This window comes from Lathamus discolor, chromosome 4 (genome assembly GCF_037157495.1).
Source record: "Lathamus discolor isolate bLatDis1 chromosome 4, bLatDis1.hap1, whole genome shotgun sequence".
NCBI classification, from domain to species: Eukaryota; Metazoa; Chordata; class Aves; order Psittaciformes; family Psittacidae; genus Lathamus; species Lathamus discolor.
The window spans coordinates 3,059,248-3,081,705 of record NC_088887.1 but is presented as its reverse complement, the minus strand read 5'-3'; the positions used below and the strand labels follow the sequence as shown (position 1 = coordinate 3,081,705).

Genomic DNA, 22,458 nt, shown 5'->3' with positions numbered 1-22,458 from the left:
CATTGCTCCTTTTTCCTGCCAAATGCTGAGGATGCTTACTTCATCCCCAGTGCTTCATATCCGCCCCCCGCCCCCCCCCCCACCCCCCCCGCCTTCCTAAGCCAGATTTTCTCTTTGTGCAACTCATCTGGCGACTGACGCCTGAAGCATTCCAAGGGGTTCAGATTCCTGATGTCACATCACAGCCATCCAGGCAAAAGCACTCCACAAAGCTGAGTAGCAGGCTTGGCTTCACTCACCAAACAAAACCAAATGCAAATTGCGTATCTCACCTTTTTGTTCTGGAGAATCCTTAATACTCCAGAGGATGGAGGCTGAAGCTGAGCAGCCATCAAGATCAAAACATGTCTTCATCCACAAGCTTTTACTTGGAACATCTTCACTGGAAAAGCTTATACCTGCTCTTCTCAGTACTCCTGCTAGATGATGAGCTTCATTTATTTCATTTCCACTCACAGCAAAAGACCTTACCTTCCTACTGAATTGTCTGTAATCAAACCAGTTTTTCTAAGTCAAATGAGTTAATGATTATGGGTCTCAGTCTGCAAAAGCCAAAGTCCTTTTGTTTGCATCTGTGAAGGAGGTCCTTGAGTTTCTTTCATCTGGGTGATCCAGCTTCCACACTTGGTGCACTTCTTGTGTGTGAAGTACTGACTGTTCTGGCACACAGAGCTGAGAAACTCATAGAGAAAATAGGGAGTCAAGAACTGATCTGAACCTTCTGACCTAGGCTTTTATCTAGAACAGAACAGCAGGAAAACTGTTTTCTTCCATAGTGGAGACATCTCTAGTTTCAATGTAATGAAAAGGAACTTATGCCCTTAAATGTGCACTTTAGTAAACAGGCAAGTTAGTCTCAGCATTACAAAAAGAGAAACCTCCAAGAATGAAATGTAGTTCTGATTTCCCTTGGGGATTAGAGTTTCAGAGGCACAATCAAATGAATAAATCGCAGCCGCTTGCATTTTTAGCATGTGTTTATTAAAAAGAGGTGAATGACTGGCTAGTCATTAGAGATACTAAACCCCCTATAGTATAGGCTTTGAGTGTAGTTTACAGAGCAAGTTTGACACAACCATAGTGGGCAGGGAGTGGGAATGCCCAATACTAGGGCAAGGAAAGAAGGAAAAGCAGTGTGAGTGTTAGACATGGAAATCTCACTGCATGCAGATTACAGTGCTACCTCATTGTAGTGTTCTCCCCACAAGATGCTGTGGTGGGTCTAAAACTCAACAAGGATCACATATTTATGTACAGTAGAAGTGTGTCATGTGGACAGCAATGATTGGTATTGAAATAGCCAAATTCTTTGTTTTTTAATATGTTCAAGGTTAATACTCAGCACTTCCAAATATTGAGCACAATTTAAAGACCATCAACACAGAACTTTCATTTAACTCAATACCAGCATTCCTAAGTCCCATAAACAGCTTTGGTAACCTTAAATAATCTTGATTTGGGATGATCTGCTAATCAGGAGATTATGATTATCAAAGCTAGATTTACTGCTAGGGTTAAAGAATGTGGCTGTCATTTCCTCTTCCACTATCTTTGATTCCAAGGCTGCATAAAGACACATAAATCCCCTTTCCTTTTACGTCCCTTTCAATGTAGTGTGACCATGAGGGCACAGCCCAGGAAGAGATATAAAACAAAAGCCCTGACACTGAAATTCTGCTTGCTGCAGACCAAGGACGTCAGGAGAACCAGTGTGAACCTATCAGAACCATTCTAAACATTCACAAAGCATGCAGGAGACAGCGCAGCAGAAATACACTTGCAACATACTGCAAACATCAGACCCTACAAGTATGTTCAAAATATAAAGATAATGTCAAAAAGAACTGAAGTTAGCTTTTGTTTAATGAATTAAAACTGAGTATTTCTCTCCTCTTATTTAAACATCATCACAAAAAAAAAACCCTGAATAGAATCATAGTATAGTCAGGGTTGGAAAGGACCTTAAGATCATCCAGTTCCAACTCCCCTGCCATGGGCAGGGACACCTCCCTCTAAACCATGCCACCCAAGATGCACCCAAATGATGCTCTTCCAGTTCTTCAATGAAGATTTCTTACATCATAACATTTGTGATATATATATTTGGTGCTTTAGGGAAAACACTGGAGAAAGCACAACAGTTACAGCCCAGAAGGTAGAGTCATGCAGGGGTAGCATAATTAGAGAATTAGTTAATCTCAGCTTAGCACACTAAACCGATTATAGCATTTGTATTTTCAAGAAATATGAAATAATAATTTATGTTTAGAATCCTGTTACACTACTAAGGCAATATATGAGTTAAGTATATATGGGATGTGGCCATGAATATCTACATATGTGTATGTGGAAGCATAGGGATATATAGACAGCAAGGGAGGTGGAAAAAGGGGAGAAGACTCACAAAAGAGAGATTTGGCTGTATTTTGTGACAGATTCTAGTACATTTTATGTTGGTTTTACCATAGTGCTGTTTCTGCTGCTGGGGATAAAAAGGAAGAGTCCATAAGGAATCTGAAGTTGCTCTGGATCTGAGCAGTTACTGGTAGGTGAACAACACATAGTTTCTTCATTGAGAAAGTGCACATTATTTCATAAAGAAACAGTCAGTGGCATTTCATGTTATATCATCAGTGTGACAGACTACTTTAGCAGCAGCTTTCATATGGGAGATGATGTACATTTTCTCCTTGGCACATCAGTTTGCATTCTGACGAATCCAGTCATAAAGTGCTGTCACCTTAGTGTATACACCAGGACGATTGCGTCGAGCACATCCTTCTCCCCAGCTCACAATACCAGCAAGGTACCATCTATTCCCCTTTCCTGTGCAGGCCAAGGGACCTCCAGAATCTCCCTGAAATGAAGGGAGTCCAGCCATTAATGCTTGCACACATATACACACACAAGGAACTGTAACAAAGGTTAGGCTATTCCAAGACAGTAAATTCCTGCCCCTCTTTCTCAAATTAGAATTCAATATTAGAAGCTTATTTCTGGATAGAGCGTACCCAGCTAGATGTCTAATTCCTTTCCTTTGTTTTAACTTATGGAAGTAGCATACTAATGGATATAAAACAATGGCAAGAAGTAGTTCTTACAAATACTCATTGCTAATGCCTCATTACAGGATTCATAATGTGCCTGATGACAGGTTGAATGGGGAGAGAAGACAACAGGGATGGAACCATAAATTGTTCACAGGTTGAAGACAGAACTCATACTCTGTGTTAAATAGGAACAGAAAGATACCACACACACTCAACCAAATGAAATAAAACAAACCCAGGCACAATTAAGTATTCTCAGCAGTTTCATAATCAAGACTGTGTCTATATGCACAGATAAGAGGAAGGAACAAAGACCAAGGAATGTGCAAATAAAAACTGGCTTCTCAAAGGGAGCACGCAGCCCTGTAAAGCAATGTAGTAAAGTAAAAAAGGCCATTTAGTTCAGTTCACAGGATCAAGCTGCATTTGGGCTCACAAACGCTTTGTGCCCTTCGCTGTATTAACCTTGTATGCTTTCTGTAAACACACCACTCCACAGAACTCTGAGCACTTATGAACACACAGCTCATCTCTGCAGCTGTTTATGATGCATACAAGGCAGTTTGCAGCCTCCAAGTTGACCCTGGGGTGTTGCTTGGGGTTTGCTTGGAGCTAAACTGTGGAAGGGGTCAGAAGAAAGCCGTGTACCGTGAAAAAGAGTAACATTAGAAAGCCTTCATCGCCAAACCAAACAAAATTATCAAGAAGTAAGAAAAGAGCCACAACAGTTCTTCCCCTCCCTCAGGCTGCTGTCATACTGCCAGTTCTGATAATCCAAGAGGCTGATCTCAGAGTGGCTGGAGACAGGAGGCTATGTAGTCTGGCCAATTACACAGCTAGTTCTGAAGGACTGAAGGGGCTGTATGCTGGTGGAGAGGGAAGATCCTAAAAAGAGGAGCCGAGATCAAAGAACATCCTAGAGTGATAAGAAAGCAGAGTCTGAAAGAGTAAATGTTTTATTTCTCACTCTAAGTATTGCATCCTCTAAAGATGAAAGGTATTTGACATAAATGTCAAATTTCCTTCCTTATTTTGGATACCCTTCAACTGCCATGTTCAGTTAACCACACACACTCGAGACATCTCACTTTACTACTAACGAATAATACCCCTGAACAACAAACTGCCAACAACCCACAGTTTTGAACAGTTTTCCAATGAAAGCAAATATTCTTTTGTGGGTTTTCCACAAGTTCTGGATTACCTGGCATGCATCAACTCCACCATTAAGATTTCCAGCGCACAGCATACGTGATGTGATAGGATTATCATACAGCTTGTTGCAAACACTTTGGTTGATTATTCTCACTCGAGCTTCTTGCAGGGTTTTGGCAAGATGACCTATTAAAAAAATACAAATAGTATTGAGGAGGTTATGGACATAGAGATTGCTAACAGAGATATCACCTCAAACAAAAGAGAGTATCTCCAAACTCAAAGTCTACCCAGCTGATGAGAGAAGAGTAATTCCCCTCCACCCTTCAATTGCTGCCTGCCCTCAGCTTTTGAAAGCTGTTGTCTCTACCACCCTCTAGACAGAAGTTCTCCATTCACCACCTTTCCATTTCCTTAGTCCTTATTCTTATGAGCTTGTTCTGCCAGAAAGCAATAAAAAACCATGCAAGTTATAAGACTCCACACAATACGACTGATTTTGAATGCCATTTCAAACTATGCCCAGAGCTTTTTGTTGTAATTTACACCATGGTTGTATTCCGAACATTGTCCAAGTCCTACTAAATGACATTCCTACATTCTTCTCTATCCTCTCACTTCCATGGAAGGAGCTGAGGAATGAAGCTGAGACATGGAGTTTGTAACTCACAAGTGATTTTAAGAGCTTAATTCTGATAGTCTTGGCCTAAGGTGTCATTGTTAATTGAATATCCTCAGTAATGTTTTGGCCAACAGTGAACATAGCCTTTCAACATCTGAATGGTCAGAGGAAGCACTGGGTTTTGGTTTGTTTGCTCATTCAGCTCTGAGGATGGGTTGGGAATGAAACAGATAAGACAGAAAAATATGTGGGTTTTTTCACATGCCATTATATTGACCTTTAAGTATTACTTACATTTGTTAAAAAGGAAGTAATTGTAAGAAGACATCAGTTGTAAAACCATTTGTATTTCAGTAAGCTATTACTTTATCATCTATATTTAAACATTATCGTTTTAAAAAGACATTAAGAAAGCCAGAATTACCATAGCAAATGGCTTCTTTTCAAAGACAAGGACCTAGGTCTCAGCACAATTGTGGGGACCACTGCAATTCTGAGAAGCTAAGCCTGAATTCCACAGCTGGCTCCTGTTAAATGCTGAAACAGAGCCAAGATCCTGTGGGATCCCCCACTTCCTCTCTCCAACTGTTTGCTTTTTTCCTGCCTCTCCACTGCAGCATGCTGCACAGAGGTAAAACTCTTCATGGGGCATATGTTAAATTGCCTTTGGCTAAGACAAAAAGCTCTTACACAATACTTCTGCAATTATTGCTGTTCATGGCCTCATATCGTCAAACACAGCCTCAGAGGCAATTTCTTTCTCTATAATAATTGCAAATCACTGTTTTCTTTACCTGTAAGGTTGCTTATGAACCATTCACTAGATAAAATGAGCCACGAGCATCAAAACCAGGCATAGTTTTGCAGACCTATGGTCATTTGGTTTTCAATGGTTTGTGACACCCGAGTACTTAAAATAGTCATCTATCACCTGCCACCCAAGCAAACATTTAGAACTGACAGACTGTAGCTAAGGGGCCATTTTCTAGTTTTTTTATAGACCTACTAAGTAAACCAAAGGTATTTTTTTACAACTTGAAGTATTTCATTGTTAGAGCTTAACACGAAGCCAAACTTGCAAGAAGTAAATCCAGGAAAAGAACATACTATTTTCTTTTATGGCTCCCCAGCCAGTTACATAGCAGACAGTTCCATAAACAAATACTCTAGAGGTGCTGGGTAAACAAATGGGCTGTACCAGCTCACTGAAGAATACAGGAGTCTCCATTTCCAACAAGGCAATGTCATAGTCTGAGATAGAGTGGTCATACTGTGGGTGGACAACAATCCTTTTGATTGATCTCATAGCCACACGATTGCTCTTTTCAGTAATAGTACGTAAGCCCATATATGCTCTCCATCCCGAAGGAATGGAGTATCTGTAAAGAGAATGTTTTTAGAATGTCCCATTACAAAGTAATGTGGCGTCAGTTCACTCCCTTTTATCTGCTTTTCAGTATTTAATGGAACTCAACAAAAGAAAAGTGGATGGAGTAGGTGGAGTAGAAAGATAGATATACTATAGTGTTCATCTCCTAAAATATTAAGTAATGTTTTTACTTATTATTTTGAAAATACTATTTTCCTGGAGCTATAAGACCGATTCCTTGCAATGCACTGTGCTTTGGAAGTCAGACAAGCTGACTCATTGCCACAATGAGAAGGTAAGTCTTCAATTTACACTACCTAAACAGAACACAGGCAAGTTTAACACTCCACTTATCAATAAATAGTTCTTTTCTTGGGGGAAAGACCATAGCTTTTACTGAGATCCCTGCCTTATGGTGTTCATCCGAAAACCTAACTCTTTGGCAATGTAACTTCCTCATACCTCACAGAATCAGAATCCAGGAAGCAATGGGCAGCAGATAGGAGCCACCTATTGGAAATAAGAGATGCACCACACACATGGCCGTGTGCTCCCATGTGCAAACTTGCTTGCCAAGGCCACTTTCCAGATCTTGCATCTTCACCTCCAACAATTCTGGTTTTCTTCAGCTGGTGTCTTCCGCAAGCTGATAGAGATAATTTAATAAAATCATCACAAAAAACACAAGGTCATTTCACTTTATTATGCTTAATACATGAACTTCTACCCACACTCCTCAAAGCTGTTAGGAAATAAAAAGTATTTTCTTGCTGTGCAATCAGTTAAAAGGTAAGTGTGCTTGCACATTTTCATTGACTAGGCAGGTCACTGATAAACCCATCATTACCTGTCTTCCCTTACAGCTTTTTGATGAGTTTAGTAACTCAAAAAGATATTTAAGCACAGTTCTAAGCTGGGTTGTTCCAAAACCTGACTTGAATAAAATCTCCTATCTTCTCCTTCCTTACATAGGAGTATGTACAAGGAGTACAGCTCCTTGACTGCATTTCATTCAGCAAAACCCAAGCACTAAGACCTACCAGCTTACCCTGGAAGAGTGCACTGCTTGAAATAAGTCATCATAGACAGACTGGATCAGTGGATTTAAAATGAAAGAATGCAAAGTTCAAGACAGACATTTTCATACCGATGTTAACAGAAGATGAATTTCTTTAATTCACATTTGATTTAATCGAGTCTTAATCCAATAATGCTTGACCACAGCACACATTCCTGACTCAGTTTCCCAAAGTCATTCATTTTTAAACAAATGTTACCACACCACAGTTCATTTCATCAGATCCATCTGCACAATCTCTTTTCCCATCACACTCAGGATTTGGCTTCAGCAAGCATTTTCCATCGAGGCATTTGTATGCGTAAGGGGAGCAACTTTCATCGGCTGAAATAATTTAGAGAAGACAGTGTCATGTTTGGAGCCACGGTTTCAAATGACTAAAACAAACTTGTATTTTCAACCTATGTGATAAAAATTGTTCAAATCTACATATTCCAGTCTGCTTGAAGTCATAGACTGTACTGGTATAAACTGGTCCCTCTATAGATGGCGGAGAGGGGGAATGTTCCACTTTCATTAACAGTCAAGCTAATTTTAGTCTCCACTGTTCATAGGGAAAAAGAGGAGCTTCCTGCTGTTCTCACCCCCATGTTACTTAACTCTAAACTGACCAAGCAAGGCTTGTTTTAGCTTCACCAGCCCTATTGTCATTACGAATCATAAATCTTCACAGCGGATGCCATCTGGAAGTCAACCTTATTATTATTAAGTAAAAGCTGAGAAAATTGTGGATGAGCTTTATACCTGCTTCCATAAGTTTTTTGGCTAAGGATTATCACAGTTTCATGGGATTCACAGGGAATCCTGACAGATCTCAGCAATAGGCTTCTGTTACTATCATTCTCATTGTCAGTTGCTTACAGTGATCCATAAACAGTGGATTTATTTACTTTTCCAACAAACAAGGACATGCCCCTGGCTAACTGAAGGATTCGAGTCAAGGCGAGAATTACAAAGGCAAAATGCAACAAGTCACTAGGGAGACATTAGTAGTACCAGCAATGCCTGTAACCACTGTGGATCTACACTGAAAGAGACCATACATGCATCAAAGGGCAGAAGTCCCAAAGCTATGATGTCTCTCTCCGTCCCATTATTTGGTACTGATCTGGCTGTTGCTCAGAGAAAGTGCTCTTCTAACAGAATCATCAGCACACTGTAGTTATTTCATCTAACTAAAAGCACTGTTAGCTTGGGTTTTGCTTCATTAATTTCTTGTCTAGACTTTCCTAAGAACAAGTTATACTCTGCTTGGGGTTTTATTTTTCCACTATTATGAAACTTGTACTTTGTGATGTGAAAAAGACACATAGAAATACTACATTAATCCATTAAAATAAACATATTCCTGCTTCTGCTTTCCACCATCTTTTGGAAAATAGCTAAAAATGTATACTTACAGCAGTTGTTTTCATCGCTGTCCTCCCCGCAGCTGCCATCATCTTTACAAGTCTTATACTGGTGCTTACACTTCCCATCACCACAGTTCAACCGTTCTGGATTACAACCTGAAGAAGAAAGGTCTATAAATGCTTTATAATCCCAATAGCTGGCTAGCAGCCATATGCTACACACCCTACCAGAGGTCACCTTGATGTTACTGTGCCATCTCTGCCAGACACCAGCTGGCAGAGTCTGGTAGCTTCCAGTGACAGAGAGACTTACTGCATTACTTGACTTATGCTGCTCTCTCTGGCCATGGATTACTTTCCGGTCAATCTTTCTGGCTGCTCTTCGTTGTTCCCTATCTTTGGTGTTCAGGGCCCAGTCTGGATACAATACTCTAGCTGAAGCCTTCCCACTGGTGACTGGCAAGATCAAGTGTGGCACTTAAAACCCCAACAAACCCAAGCAACAAAACACCAAACAAACACAACACACAGAAAGTTGTGTAACTCTGACTTTCAAATCTACTTTTGAGCCACTGTCACCTCCAGACATTTTTCAGCTGAAAAAAGCAACTTAGTGAATCCACATGTGTATTTGATCACCTAAGCTCAGTTCTTGTTTTTACTGAGTGGAATATAGTTTTCTCCATATACATTCTCCAGCTTGTCAGGATCAGCCGTTAAATACATCCCTCTCACATACATCCCTCTTTCTGTGATGTGGCGGTTCTCCTATTTCACAAGAATCTTCTCCAATCTATCACTTAGATCACTAACGAAAAACACACAGAACAGACACTGGCAGAATGACAACAGTAATATCCTTCCACTTTGGTGGAGTCAATGGCAATCACACTCTGGAAACAGCTTTGTATGTTTTTGCCTCACAATGCTTCCTTTACTTACTGAGAAGTTTGTCACACAAAACAGCGCCAAAGTACAACTTCTGCTCTATTCATCTTGTCACAGCAGAGAACTAAAACGAAGTAAAAACCTTCATGCTGGTTTTTAACTCTTATTTCACTGTTTACAGATAGTTTACTTTGACTACTTGTTGCTTTATTTGGTTTTGGAAGCTTCACTTGTGAAGATCGGTGTGAAAACCCCTGCCTGTTTTATTCTGTTCTCCCATTCTTTAAACACGTTACTCAGCCTCTTCTGCAGCCTTTTAGATCTTCGCCACATCCTTCATGTGATCTTAAAGATAGCTGCTGATATTTTAGAGATCATTTCAGCAGTCTCCAAGCTTCCTGGAGGAAACTGTTTACAGGAGAACACAAACAAGAAATAGTTGCCCTACCACAGTCTAATCCACCACTACCATCTGAGCAGCCTTTCCAGCTTAAAGACTGGATTCCTAAAGATACAATTACCTGGCTTTGTGTCACCTCCTTGGTGGCTCAGTTCTAGAAACAGAGCAGAGCGTACAGAAAGTCAAGGCTTGTACATGCAACAAAGATTGGGGATTCTCTCTGTTGAAAAAGCCCCCCAAAACCAAAGCAAACCACAAAAAGCCAAAACAAGGTATTTTCAGGCTTTCACTCATCTCTGAGCTGGTTTTGAGGCAGTAAGCACAGTAACAATAGAACACAGCACAGTTTTTACCTTTTTCCATTAGAAAGAGACATACGTTGCTAGAAAAGGAAATCCCTGAAAATATGAATCCTATAGAATGACTGACTACAGAATCTGCCACTTATTTCTGGTGAAAGACATGAAGCAAGAATCTATTCCAGAGATCTTAACACATAAATATTTCTAAGTCGGCAACAATACTCAGAACTCAGTCAGTTAAGCTGAGGATCTGAAGAAGTTTCACAAAACGAACTGATCTCTTGAAAGCACAGAGAACTTTACCTACCTAGATGTCAACTAGGGTAAACAACAATGGATGTCAACCAGGTAAAGGAAAGAGAAGGTTATCTGTAAGTAATACATTGCAGATGCATCTTTTCTAAGATATGTAACAAATAAATATGAGTATGAAAGTCCCTCTTCCACCTTCTAGAAGCATCCAAAAAAACCTAACACTTACCCAAAAGTGCGTAGACTGGGGAGTCAGGAAAGGGGTGTAAGAAACGCAATCGTATTCCTGCGATACCTGCTAGCGAGGGGTCCTCATCTACTCTCAGAGGAAACTTAATTTGTCTAAACCTAGAAGCTCATTCAAAGCATGCTGAGTTGTGACTTTAAAGCAAAGATGAACTATTCATTGTTAACTCCTGTCGGCACAAAAGTCATGCTCAGAGACTCTCTGCTGTGCTGTTTTCATGGTGCAGCTTGGCTATTTTAACACATGGGCAAAATGACAAATAATTAGATCCAGAGAAACTGGGAAATTTTACTTCCCGTTTTACAGAAGTGGTGTGAAAAGTTAGAAAATGAGTACTAACGTCTAAAAGCATCTTTTACCTAATTTTGTACATTTACTTATTCCATTAGATACATAGTAACATTTTAAACATTGATCTCTTGCACTTAGGTTAAGGATAAAAGGCAGGTTGATTTGCATGTGGTTGGTCTGATGAGGTTTCTCAAAGGTTTCTCCTTAAAAAAAATGAAGTACATGCTTATTCACTTACGGTCTGTGTGACTGAAGGCTTTATATTCAATGTAAAACCCTCTGTGGGTGACTAGCTCGTCAGAATGGAAGTTGATTGCGACAGAGTAACCGTATTCTCTGTTTCTGTGGCTTTCAGGAAGAGCTTTGCAGTATCTAGCAAGGCAAAAGTGAGAATAATCAATTTCTAACCAAACTGACTGTTGCCATCCAGCTACCTCTCCTTTCAATGAAAGGTATCAATGCCAAAAGCTTTAAAATAAGAAAGATCAGCTATCTTTTAGTGTTAAAACATCACAACAGAAGTATTAGAAAGCCTACTTACAAGTGTCTTCCACTCCACAACTTTTCTGGGACTAGTAGACTTTGATACAGATACAACAAGATGACCCATATCAGAGTCCACCTTAGAAATACAAACCACTTTGAAGCACTCTTGATCTCAGATTTCCCCTTTAGGTTTGCAAACCAAATGGCTACAAATCCAGTAACAGAATATGGAATCATACAGCCCAATCCAAGTACTGATGCTGGCTTCACTATACTCTGGATACTGGTTTTTTGAGGTTTGCTGTTTGCTGTTTGTTTGGTGTTTCGGGAGGCCCGGGGCTTTTTTTGTTCTAAGCACACACATTGCAATTCATCTTATTTACGGAAAAGAATATGATCACTGAAGAGTAAGCAGCATAGAAAATGAAACTTCAGATGCCACAAGCTCTTCCCCAACATCAAGACCACTGCCAGGAATTTACAGTTCAACTGCAACTGCATAAAATCCCAGTTTTCTACGTCATTGCTCTTAAAGGGGATCAACAAAGTGAGTGCCTAACACTGTAGAAAAAGCAGGATGCTTAAGTGAACATAATGACAAATTATCAGTGTTAGGGCAGGATTAAGAACATTCTTCTGCTGAAATTCAGTGGAAGCACCCAATTTTTATTGACATTTATTTTCCTGCGCTGGATGTGGCAAGACACCTTTTGCTTAAGTACGGTACGTTGCTCAACATTGAAGGGCAAATTAATACGTCAGAAAACAGCGTATTTACTCACCTAACCCCATCAATTTCTAACCAGTCTTTATCACATTTACTGGACCCTGGAGACTTCTCTTGAATTTGTATGATGAGGATTTTTAAGGAGAGCTTGTAGCCAGGCAATGGTGCCTAAAAATCAAAGGATGAATATCCTGACACAAGCATCCAAAATTTAAAAGACCTGTGCTTCTAAGATGGCAAATACTGTTTTGCTTATTATCAGATTAAAAATACTGCATTTTATTATGCAAGTCATCACCTTCGGAGAACCAAAACTTCACTATTTTGAACACACATAGAAATCCTTTTAGACCCAAATTCTTTGGCCAGACTGTGCCAGAGAGAAGCATGTAAGTCTTCCTGCAATCAGCACAACGCACAGTATTTGAGGTTCGTGCTGTGTTTGTACTGCTGTGTGCTCCAGTAGCTTCAATAAGAGATTAAAGGTATCTATGGCAGCTGGTCATTCAATGGCATTAGCTATGACCTCTTTGCTTTAGAAAGCCTTCTTCTTCCCTTTCTTGCATATAGGTGAGAGTTTTATGCTACAAACTGCTAGCAGTTTTCATTGAGCAGGTGAAAGGTAGAGACTTTAATCAACTTGTAGACATGGAGAGCATCCTTTGTTAGGGGAAGTCAAAAAAAGCAGTTAAACGCTTAATGGAGCAACAGATCAACACACCAGGAAGTTGGTGGAAATCATGAGTAGTTTTTAAGTCCAGCCAAAGGGCTTTCTGGAAAGCCAGAGCTGAATATATGAGCAAAGAAGTCCTGTTTCTGCAGACTTCAAGGAAATACAGTGTGGTATCCATCATATGAGGCATGATTTAAATGACCTTCTTCTTCTTCCTGACATAGAAGCAAAGCCCTGATTATGAGTGATTTTCTCTGGCTGCTATCAGTTGTCATCTTACCCATCACTTCACTTCTGTTATGAAAACTCAAACTTTTGGAAGCTGGCAATGACTCCTTCCCATAGCTGGCACTTATAGGTCAGACAGGTTAAAAAATGGGTCCCTAAGAAGTCAGGTGCAGTAGTCTTGGTATCTTTTCCCTCCATTTCACGCACAACAAAAGCCGTTTCTCCCAATTTTATATCACATAAAGCAAAGTCATCACTAGAAGATTTCTCAGCACTTACTCTGATGATCCAGCTGCAGTCAATATTTGGTGGGTAGTAACTTGGGTAATAAGGGGAACTCAGTGTCCCATTCCAGGAAATATAATGACCACCACACACTGGGAGAGAAATACATCAGCAAGAAACACAGTTATCTCAACTGGACTAAAGTGCAGAGCCTACTTCACTTGCTAGGACCTCCTCTTGTACAGAAAGAGAAGCAGCAGTTGTGACAGTGTTACAGTATTAATATCGTATTTTGCCTGTGTTGACAGAAAATCACGTAACTTCACTTCCCCGTCATACTGAATTTCTTCTATTTTTGGATCAAATTACAACAAAAGCAAAATACAAAACAACCCTGACTGAAAGTCTTGTTTTTTTGGTTTCTTTTCTAAATCCTTCTTCTTTCATTATAGGTGGGAGCAGCAATGAAATGTGGACACAACAGACCTCCCCCTTCCAATTTACTTCTGACCTTTCTGTTGACTTTTTCAAGCATTAAAAAGCAATCGGCCCAAAGTGGAACCTCTGATTTATTCCTTATGAACCAGGGCGTTGTGTGTGGCAGTTCTCAGTCTGAAAATTCATGCCGCATGTGAACCATGCCTCTAAGGTTTTGTTTTCTATCAGGATCTCTGTTACATAACCAGTCTTTGGTGCCTTTAATTCTCCTTAGGTAACAGAGTAAATGCAAACATGAATATAACAGAAAATAAGATGGCTTTGGAAACAGCCAAGTTTTGTGGCAAATCCTGAGCTACACATCCTTTGGAATGCCCATCCTCAGAAGAGTGAAACCACTTCAATTTGTAACGTGCATGGGATAAGTATTTGCCTAAGCAGAGACAGAAGCCAAAATGCGTAAGCTTTGGATAAGTTTATCCGCTATAATTTGTTCCATAAGCTAAAACATAGTTGATTAATTGACAAAACTCTTTCACTTGGACCTCGCTAAGTAACCGTGGCTAAGCTTTCCCTTAAAAAGCTCCTATATCTCCTGTAACATTAACAATTATTAACGATTATTTTTTATCCTGTAAATTAACAATTTAAATTTAAGCAATTTAAAATAACAATTTTTAAAAAATTAAATTCACCATTTAAAAATGTTTTTCTTATAAAGTAACAATTTATTGTTACTCAAAACACTTCACTAATCACCACGATCTCCTGCAAAATTCATAGTACTCCATAGGCTTGGAATATACTGCTGGGGTCTTGAATACACTTTTCTTAACTGCATATATACACTGTACCTATACACTTAGCTACACTGAAGAGGGCTTTCAGGAAAGGATCAAAGACATATTAGAGACACTTGCTCTTGTTTTCTGTTTTCATTAAAAACACATCCCTAAGCTGGGGATGGATTGCCTAAACTGATGCAAGTGCTGCTCTGTCACAGCGGCTATCTAGCTCTGCCTAGATATATAATGCCTGTAGTGCTATGCGGCTGGCTGCTCTGCTGCCATTGCTCAGGGGTACCGTATACTAAGAGTAATGCCTGACATTGTTTTGGTGGATGGGAGTGATAATTCCATGACTTACATGCCATCAATCCATCTCCCCAGATACACTCAGGCAATATCAACTTACTTTTGATTTTAGAGGTAACAAAAGGGACAAACATTCTTGCATCAGATGCTTGTTTCCATTAATTACTTACTGATTTTAGGAACAGCTTGAAAGTGAGCTTTTAAAATGCTGCTTTCTTCTTTTCGGTCCAGTGAAAAGGTAAGCAACATTACATTACTTGACGAAGTTAAACGCACAATAGGAGGAGTCCAGGCCCCAGGCCCACACCATCTGAAATACCCCAAAAATGGCATCAAAAACCCCGACCAAGAAAACCAAAAGAAAACATTTCCCACATTCCAGTCATCTTTGCTGAGAAAGGGGGCAGAAGTAACACTCATCTGGTCATCTGTTCTTTCAGGAGCATTCCACTGGCTGCCACTTCCCTATTAGTATTGCACCCAAGTGATAGTACACAAGACACTAGTTTCCCAGCACTGAGCCTTAGTCACTCTGGATGAACATCACAAACACTCTTGCCTAACAGGTGCCCTGGAATTTTCCGACCTGCAGAAGCACCAGAAAGGCAGTGCCAGATTATGTTACTTCAGCAGTGATAGAGACACTGAGAAGCAGCTGGTAGCACTGAAAAGGCACACAGTGCCAGTGCAGCAGTGCTGAGCACTATTTATGCAACAGATAACAAGCCCAAAGCATTTCCTTTCATTTTAATTACTTTCCATTAACTTTCAGCTTGGTTTCACATCACAAGAGCTGTCAGGCAAGATGTGAAGCTCCATGCATGGCAACTACTTCTTATTATCCTTCTTTTGTTTAAATAATGATGAGTTAATTTATCTCACCAACCTGGAAAACTAACTGCCATTTCTAAATTGAGATGCTATTTCTTGCATCTCTAAATTCACCTGTATATCTACTCCAGTTTGAAATCCGCAGTATTTTTTGATTCCCTTCAATAAATTTACATATCTGTATGGAAAAAAAAATAAATCCAAGTTTTCTCTTTTTCTATGTGTAACAGAGGAAAGTAATTAAGTTTAGATCTCACAATAGCAGAGTATTTCCATCACAACCTTATTATTCGCCACCACCAAGATCCAGAGTGCCAGCAGTAAAAAAACTGAAAGTAATCATTTTTGGCTTTAGCTGGCTATTCCCTGCTCCTATTTCATGTGAGGCAGTAGACAATGGATCTATGATTTGCCTCTTTCACAGACATTAGTAAATACTTTTTATCGTAATACCTGGCAAATCCTTTACAAAATTAACACTTTGAGTGCCCTCTGCACTGCCGTGTTGTAAGTCTTGGAGCATCTTGCCGTGCTACCCAGCTGACAGCCTGACTTACCTTGTAGCTTTATCTCTTGTGATAGTATAACCTACATAGTATGGCAAGCACATATAAGAAGAGTTGTACACATGAGATGTCTGCTTTTACACTACACCTCACAATCTCAGCTCACTCACTCTTTAGTAGATTGCAGTAGCTGGTAAGAATCATTTTAGTCACCATGTGTGATCCTAGACCTGAACATCAGGGAATAATAGCTATAACACTGTAATTTCTGGCTGCCATGGATACTGGAAATGATGTTATTGGTTCTACCACATCTGTCCAAAATATGTCACTAGCTGCTTGTATCTTAAATAGAAAATTAATAGGCATATGCAAAACCACACATAGCTAGGGGGGCAACAAAAGTAACCAAAAAAGTCAACTTTTCTTGAGTACCATTAGGATTTTAACGTAATTTAAATGATCAGATTCTGCTCTGGTTCTTTGATAGATACCACTGCACGTTCTTGAGCTTTATGTCTCACAGCTTACTGCATTGACCTTCTCTGAACATGTTAAGTCATACACCTGTACCGGTTTTGCTAGCTTCCAGGTGCTTTCATGCATATGGCCAGCTCTACATTTCTGGTTCCCAAAAAAACAGAGCCATTGCTTATAATGTGCAACAGTAACAGTCCCATAATCAGCAGCAGAGCAGGTGTAGCCTATCATCAGGAATGGGATTCTCCATTCTATGTTACAGTCTGAGACTAACTCCTTACACAAACCCCGTGTTCACTTCCATGGCTGTCCTTCCGACAGTCCACCAACAACGACAAGCTCTTGTGTCTTGTTGCATAAGGAGAGAAATAAGTCTGTTACCTTCTGAAGTAAGTTAAGGTAAGGTACTACTAAACCAGTGCGTTTCAGACACTCGTAACCGAACCCACATGATCAGCTAGCCTGTATAAAAAATATCCCCATTGAAAACATTTAATCTCAGGTTCTAAAACTTATTTATTTTGTTAATAAATACAGATTCAGGGTGGATAACATGTCCATACGTGAGATTTGACTCTGGAAAATGGGAGCCGTGTGGCTACTGAAGGTTAAATATCATCTGATCTCACTTATGCAAATGGACTACACAGGGGCTCAGGATGGAGCCTTCCACAGACACAGTACCCCTGTTATAATTAAAGATTTGGCTATGACTGGACCGCTTTAAAACAAGTCTATTATTTTCTAAAAGGAATAGAATACTGAAAAAAGGCATTTTTCTGAGTTATTATGAAAAATATCCTATTATAAATTAATTGTAATGTAGAATAAACCCCACAGGAATCCCTAACAGGCTTCCCTGGCAAGTGGTCACTTCTCCGTCAGAGTTCAAGGAGCATCTGGACAATGGTCTTAGTCATATTGTGTAGTTTTAGGTAGATCTGTGAGGTTTAGGGAGTTGGACTTGATCCTTACTGGTGCCTTTCAACTGAAGATATCCTATTATCCTTGTTCACTGTGGGGAGGAGGGACAATAGAGAAGATCTTGTTATTGCCCTATACAAGACTATTAATTAAGTTGCACTTGGAGTCTTACATTTTGGAAGCCCATTTAATATCATTTTGATATCACTACAGTTTCAGAGAGTTTCTGTACAGCTCAATAAAACATCTTTTCTCTGTACTATCATACCTTGTAATGATCTTGTTCTGCAGAGGAAGAAGGAAATCATATGCTGATAAACGGTGTGATGCACAGCTCTCTGGAGTGACACCATGCAAAGAGATAACTACCAGTCTCACCACATAGTTAGAAGGAACTCGCAGCCTCCATTGATAATAAGACTTTTTGGGATTCATCAGAGTTAGAGTCCTGTTGTTACCTGGCTTGGCATACAGGTCAAAGGATGCTGCTATACAAAAGAAGCTAGATCAGTGGCTGAAAAACTATTAAGTTGAAAGATAAATTATTAGGTAAAATTTCAGAATAGGCAGCAACAGGTGCCTACCCACACTTCTTAACTACTCTAACCCTTTTTTATCCTTACCTTTGAATCTCCATCCCCTTTTCCCTACCAGGCTGCATCAGCTTCTTCTGCTTTGGCCAGGGAAGTACAATGTCCAACCACCAGCAGCTCATCACACACTGAGCAAGCAGGAGGGTACTTGGCTGAAGCTGCTACATCTATTCTTGAAACCTACTGCTTCCTTTGCCATTTTCTCTTCATCCATTGCATGGATGCAACAAGAGCAGTAAGTATATGAAGTCAGTCTCAATGTGTGCTTGATACGGATAAATAAGGCAAAGTGAATTAAAGCTCTATAGCACTTGACTGGTGGCTGACTAAGTACAACCACAATGATCTAGCCACAAAGCAGGTAAGTTATGTATAATTTTGTATTAGCTTTTTAAAAGATGCCAAGTAAAGGAGCCACACCTCATTGCAATGCAGTGGGAACTATTAAATTTCAACCATTCTAGTCAGAACATGAGAACAAAAAGCTGGAAGGTATTTTCCTCCCAGCTTTCATTTGGAATACAGGCCAGAGAGATCCCTGGTTTGTGTTGTAGGCCCTACACATACAAGAATAACAGCGAAAGAGCTGTTTTTCTGTTACAGGATTTTTTCCCCCAAAGTGATATCAGTTGGGATTGAAGCATTATTACCTGATTTTAGCATCACATCATATTCTGTGGAATCTGAAACTGAAATTTAATAACTATCAGCCACACAAGCCAAAGACACAAACGGGAGTAAGAAAAATAGACAGAACAGGTACTAAACGACAGGTACATTGTTACCAAAAAGCTCCATCGTAACAAGATCAAAATCTTCCTCCTCGGAAGAACTGAACACGTGAGCTGCTTGTTTAGCACTGATTTTCTTTAGTTCCACTGGGGTTAAGTTTCTAAATGAAGCAACCACATCCTGTGGTGCCCAGAATGTATTCCAGTAGTAAGCTCGAAGTCCAGACTCTCCTTCACTGTGGAGGGAAAAAGATGCATTATAAATAGACTCTAATTAGTATGTTGGATGTGCTTTCCACTGCTCTGCATTTTTGGCTTGCACAGATTCATAGCCAGTTGCAATGCTGTGCAGAGAATTGCAGCTGAACATGGTGGCAAAAAGCTCTCTTGTTTAACTATTGTTTTTTCTATACAGTAGAAGTGCTTTGGAAATACACTGCTTCAACTGTTAGACTCTGAGATTGAAAACTACACCTCGCACCAAATCCTTACAATATCTTTTATGGAATTGGGTATTTCCATCCTTGATGTATAATTACACACTTTCAAGATCATATTGCAGCTGCAGACACGTTTTTCTTTAATGTCCTTTGACTGTGGCAACATATGACAATATGATGTTATGCTCATACATACATTTTACATAATTCTTGTTGAAATAGACAATCTGTATGTATACATGTACAAAGTGTTACTTAAGGGATAAAAACAGACAGCCCATCACACTCCTGTTAAAATGGCCTATGGACTGGGCTTCCAGAAATTTTAAGAGGCTACCAAAACAGTAGTAGCCATCTGCTCAGTGTACTCATATTTCTCACTAGGAGCTTAAATAGAGTGCCCTGTCTAATTATACTCCTAATTTTTGCTTTGAGAGGTTAAAAAGGAGCTTCACAGCAAGACCAGATTCTGCAAGCGGTCAAGGAAAAGAATTGTAATTTCAAAAATGAAATTGCAATTGTAATTTAAAATTGTAATTTCCAAAATGAACAGCAGATAAACTACAAAGAAATCCATAAACCAAGGAACAATTAATCAGACTTCCTTTTTCTCTCCTATTCTACACGGCAATACAGAATTGACACCATTAGCGTAGCTCTTAGCTGCCACACCTAGGCGCATTTCTGCATTTCTCATTCTCTGTTGTAGAAATCTGCAGTGTTCTTCCAGACTCATTTAAAATCCATGGGGAAAAAAGATAAAAATATTGCAATAGAATATCTCAAATTTATATCATATGCAGGAACAGGACCCACCTGAAAGCAGCCACTACAGACTTCAAGTAATACTTCCCCAAGAAGGAAGATTCATATGTTTCTGCAAACTGTTGAGCAATAGTAAAAGAAAATGTAAAGCATTACATTTTAGTATCAATACCATTTCCTGTTCTATAAAGTATTTATCTTTTTCCTCCTTTCCCGTTCCTCATCCCTCATATTGCAAGCACTACTTGCATTTCTTACAAAATATCTCATACGCATCAGAAATGTGCATTCATTTGAAATACAAACAGAACCAAAACCTTTTGAGATGCATAACATTTCAAGACCATTGAGACAGCTCAAAATTAGCCGTTAAAAAGAAGCCTTTATGAATACCTTTATATCTCTGTTTCAGTCTTTAAACTTCTAACATACAATCTGGACATGAGCAATGTGTATTGGCTGTGCACAAAGCAGCTTTGAGACACTAGATTGGCTCTTTTGAGAAGTAGAGGCTAACAGAGAACTGCTTTGTGTTCAAGATTGCTGTTCGCATGGACCCAAGAAAGAATATTGATCTCATGAATAGGAAGTTGCATATGAAGTGAAAGAAAGCAAATAGGGGGATAAGGAAAATAGGGGATAAGGGAAAACAAAACCAAGTTAGACACTGAATTGGAGCTGTATTTAAAAAACAAAACTAAGACAACAGCACAAATAACCCCACACTAAAACAAACACACTCCAAATTCCTTTAAGAAGAATAATTTGTCCATAACCTTGAAACCCCCCAGGTTTTATTACCTAGGGGATAGCTATTAAAAACCCCAGCTCTCCAACTACATTCCTAAAACATCGAGGTACATTCTAGCTTTAAAACCCCTATGTGACTAAATGGTGTCTTCTCCTCATTCCCAGTCCACTTCTGTATTAAATCTTTTGAAGTTATTGTTATATTTACATGGGAACTTACATAATTTTGGATGGCTACTGCTTGCAGGTGGAATTTCTGTGACTTTGGATCGTTCAAGTCACTTGTGTAAGTCACATTAGGAATTTCTACACTCCCACCAATATAAATAAAGGAGAATGCTGGAGCTGAGGAAAAAAGGGTAAAAAGATGAGCATAGCCAATAATATTACGGAAAAACTTCCAGAACAAGAGGCTTGAAGAAGCATGTATTTGTCCTTGGCATCTGTAGGTATTAGCTCTTAAAAGAAACTTCCAATAATAGCCAGAGTGCTAAGTCAGTCCCAAGGAAAGGAATGAGGTACAGGTTCGGACGGGTACTTCTACTGGGAAGCTTCAATTGCTAAACTTGCGTTTACTGCAGCTATCTCCTCCTGAAGAGATAGATACAGTTTTAACAGCTGTTTGCTGAGATCTGGGAAGGACCGTACGTAATTTACCTACCCATTCTGTTTGGAAAAAGGGAATAGAAGATATTCAATTCCTATGTGTTCTTGGGAAAGACAACAGTTGTAACAACAACGGTATTCACAAGCAGAGACAAACAGAGGTTAGAGATAAAACACATACCTTTGTTATTCTTGTGCAACTATCATCTGTTAATTATTGTGCATTGCGTTGCTTTAGCAAAGACATTAAGGAGAAGGGAAAGTGGGCACTTTATACATGCATTATGTGCTTAGCTGTTTCAAGCAGAGCTTTTCCATAGTAATCATTCGCACAGTGCAAAAACACCCATCCCACCCAGACCATGCTGGGGAATAACTCTTACAGAATGAGTAGTGCAGGACTAGTATGGTTACTGTAAGTACTGAAAAAATCATAGGTAGTATTCCTAGAAGCCATCTTCTCCAGAAACAGGACCTCATCCATTTGAAGAAACAATACTTCTGACACAAGCCTTCTTGGTAGGCTGGGCAGTAGCGAACATGCAGACTTTCCTAGAGAAAGACACAGGAATGCATCAGTAAGATAACAAAAGAAGAGCTATTGTACAGTGTATTTACCTTCTCAGTTTTTTTAAAGAGGTTTAAATTGAGATAATATATTTCATGTTATCAGCTCTGTCACACCTGAAACCTACATTTCTCTGCTGCTTGCTTGCAGCATGCTTTTCAAGCTATGTAAGCAAGGGGAAAAACTGTTATTGCTTTCATTAGGAGCAGTTTGCATATGAAGAATAGAGGTGAATACACACCAGACTAGGCAGAGAGATCATTTACTGTGTTCCTACCGTAAAGCTTAGCTAGCAGTGTCTCTTACCTGCCCTGCAGTCTGCTCAGAGCTGTGTGGAGCTGGTATGCTGTACACAGAAACTCGGCTGGAGGGGAAAGCTCGCATCAT

At 39.6% G+C, this 22,458-nt stretch overlaps 2 protein-coding genes and 1 long non-coding RNA gene across 6 annotated transcripts in view; 1 reads left to right on the top strand and 2 right to left on the bottom strand.

Annotated features, from left to right (window-relative positions):
• C4H3orf52 (chromosome 4 C3orf52 homolog) overlaps positions 1 to 647 on the bottom strand; it is an 11,929-nt gene extending 11,282 nt beyond the window's left edge. The window contains exon 1 of one of the 3 annotated variants that reach the window (XM_065676001.1): positions 273 to 647. The gene's annotated coding sequence lies outside the window, so the exon portion shown is untranslated. The remainder of the gene's footprint in view (positions 1 to 272) is intronic. The other 2 variants (XM_065675998.1, XM_065676000.1) reach the window with 2 other exon arrangements.
• The window catches only part of LOC136012918 (uncharacterized), a 14,441-nt gene extending 541 nt beyond the window's left edge, over positions 1 to 13,900 (top strand). Inside the window, exons 2-3 of one of the 2 annotated variants that reach the window (XR_010612064.1) lie at positions 2,469 to 2,545; positions 13,798 to 13,900. This is a non-coding gene — a long non-coding RNA (uncharacterized LOC136012918). Of the gene's footprint in view, positions 1 to 2,468; positions 2,546 to 3,130; positions 3,300 to 13,797 lie in introns of those variants that run through there. The other variant, XR_010612065.1, reaches the window with a different exon arrangement.
• Positions 1,892 to 22,458, bottom strand: LOC136012914 (suppressor of tumorigenicity 14 protein-like). The gene is made up of 17 exons (XM_065675997.1): positions 22,378 to 22,458; positions 21,887 to 22,055; positions 21,118 to 21,242; positions 20,199 to 20,266; positions 18,997 to 19,178; positions 18,862 to 18,900; positions 17,887 to 18,106; positions 15,048 to 15,187; positions 13,400 to 13,497; positions 12,275 to 12,387; positions 11,245 to 11,378; positions 8,675 to 8,782; positions 7,479 to 7,598; positions 6,659 to 6,842; positions 5,935 to 6,206; positions 4,255 to 4,391; positions 1,892 to 2,857 (listed from the first exon to the last, which is right to left on the bottom strand). Exons 1-17 carry the CDS (start codon positions 22,456 to 22,458, stop codon positions 2,699 to 2,701), a joined length of 2,349 nt encoding a protein of 782 aa, XP_065532069.1. The 3' UTR covers positions 1,892 to 2,698.

Coding starts and splice junctions, on each gene's coding strand:
- LOC136012914 (XM_065675997.1), bottom strand. CDS start 22,458: ATGATGCGAGCTTTCCCCTCCAGCCGAGTTTCTGTGTACAGCATACCA. Junction 12,388..13,399: donor ACTGCAGCTGGATCATCAGA/GTAAGTGCTGAG, acceptor TTTGATTTTTAG/GCACCATTGCCTGGCTACAA. Junction 11,379..12,274: donor TTAGAAATTGATGGGGTTAG/GTGAGTAAATAC, acceptor TTGCCTTGCTAG/ATACTGCAAAGCTCTTCCTG.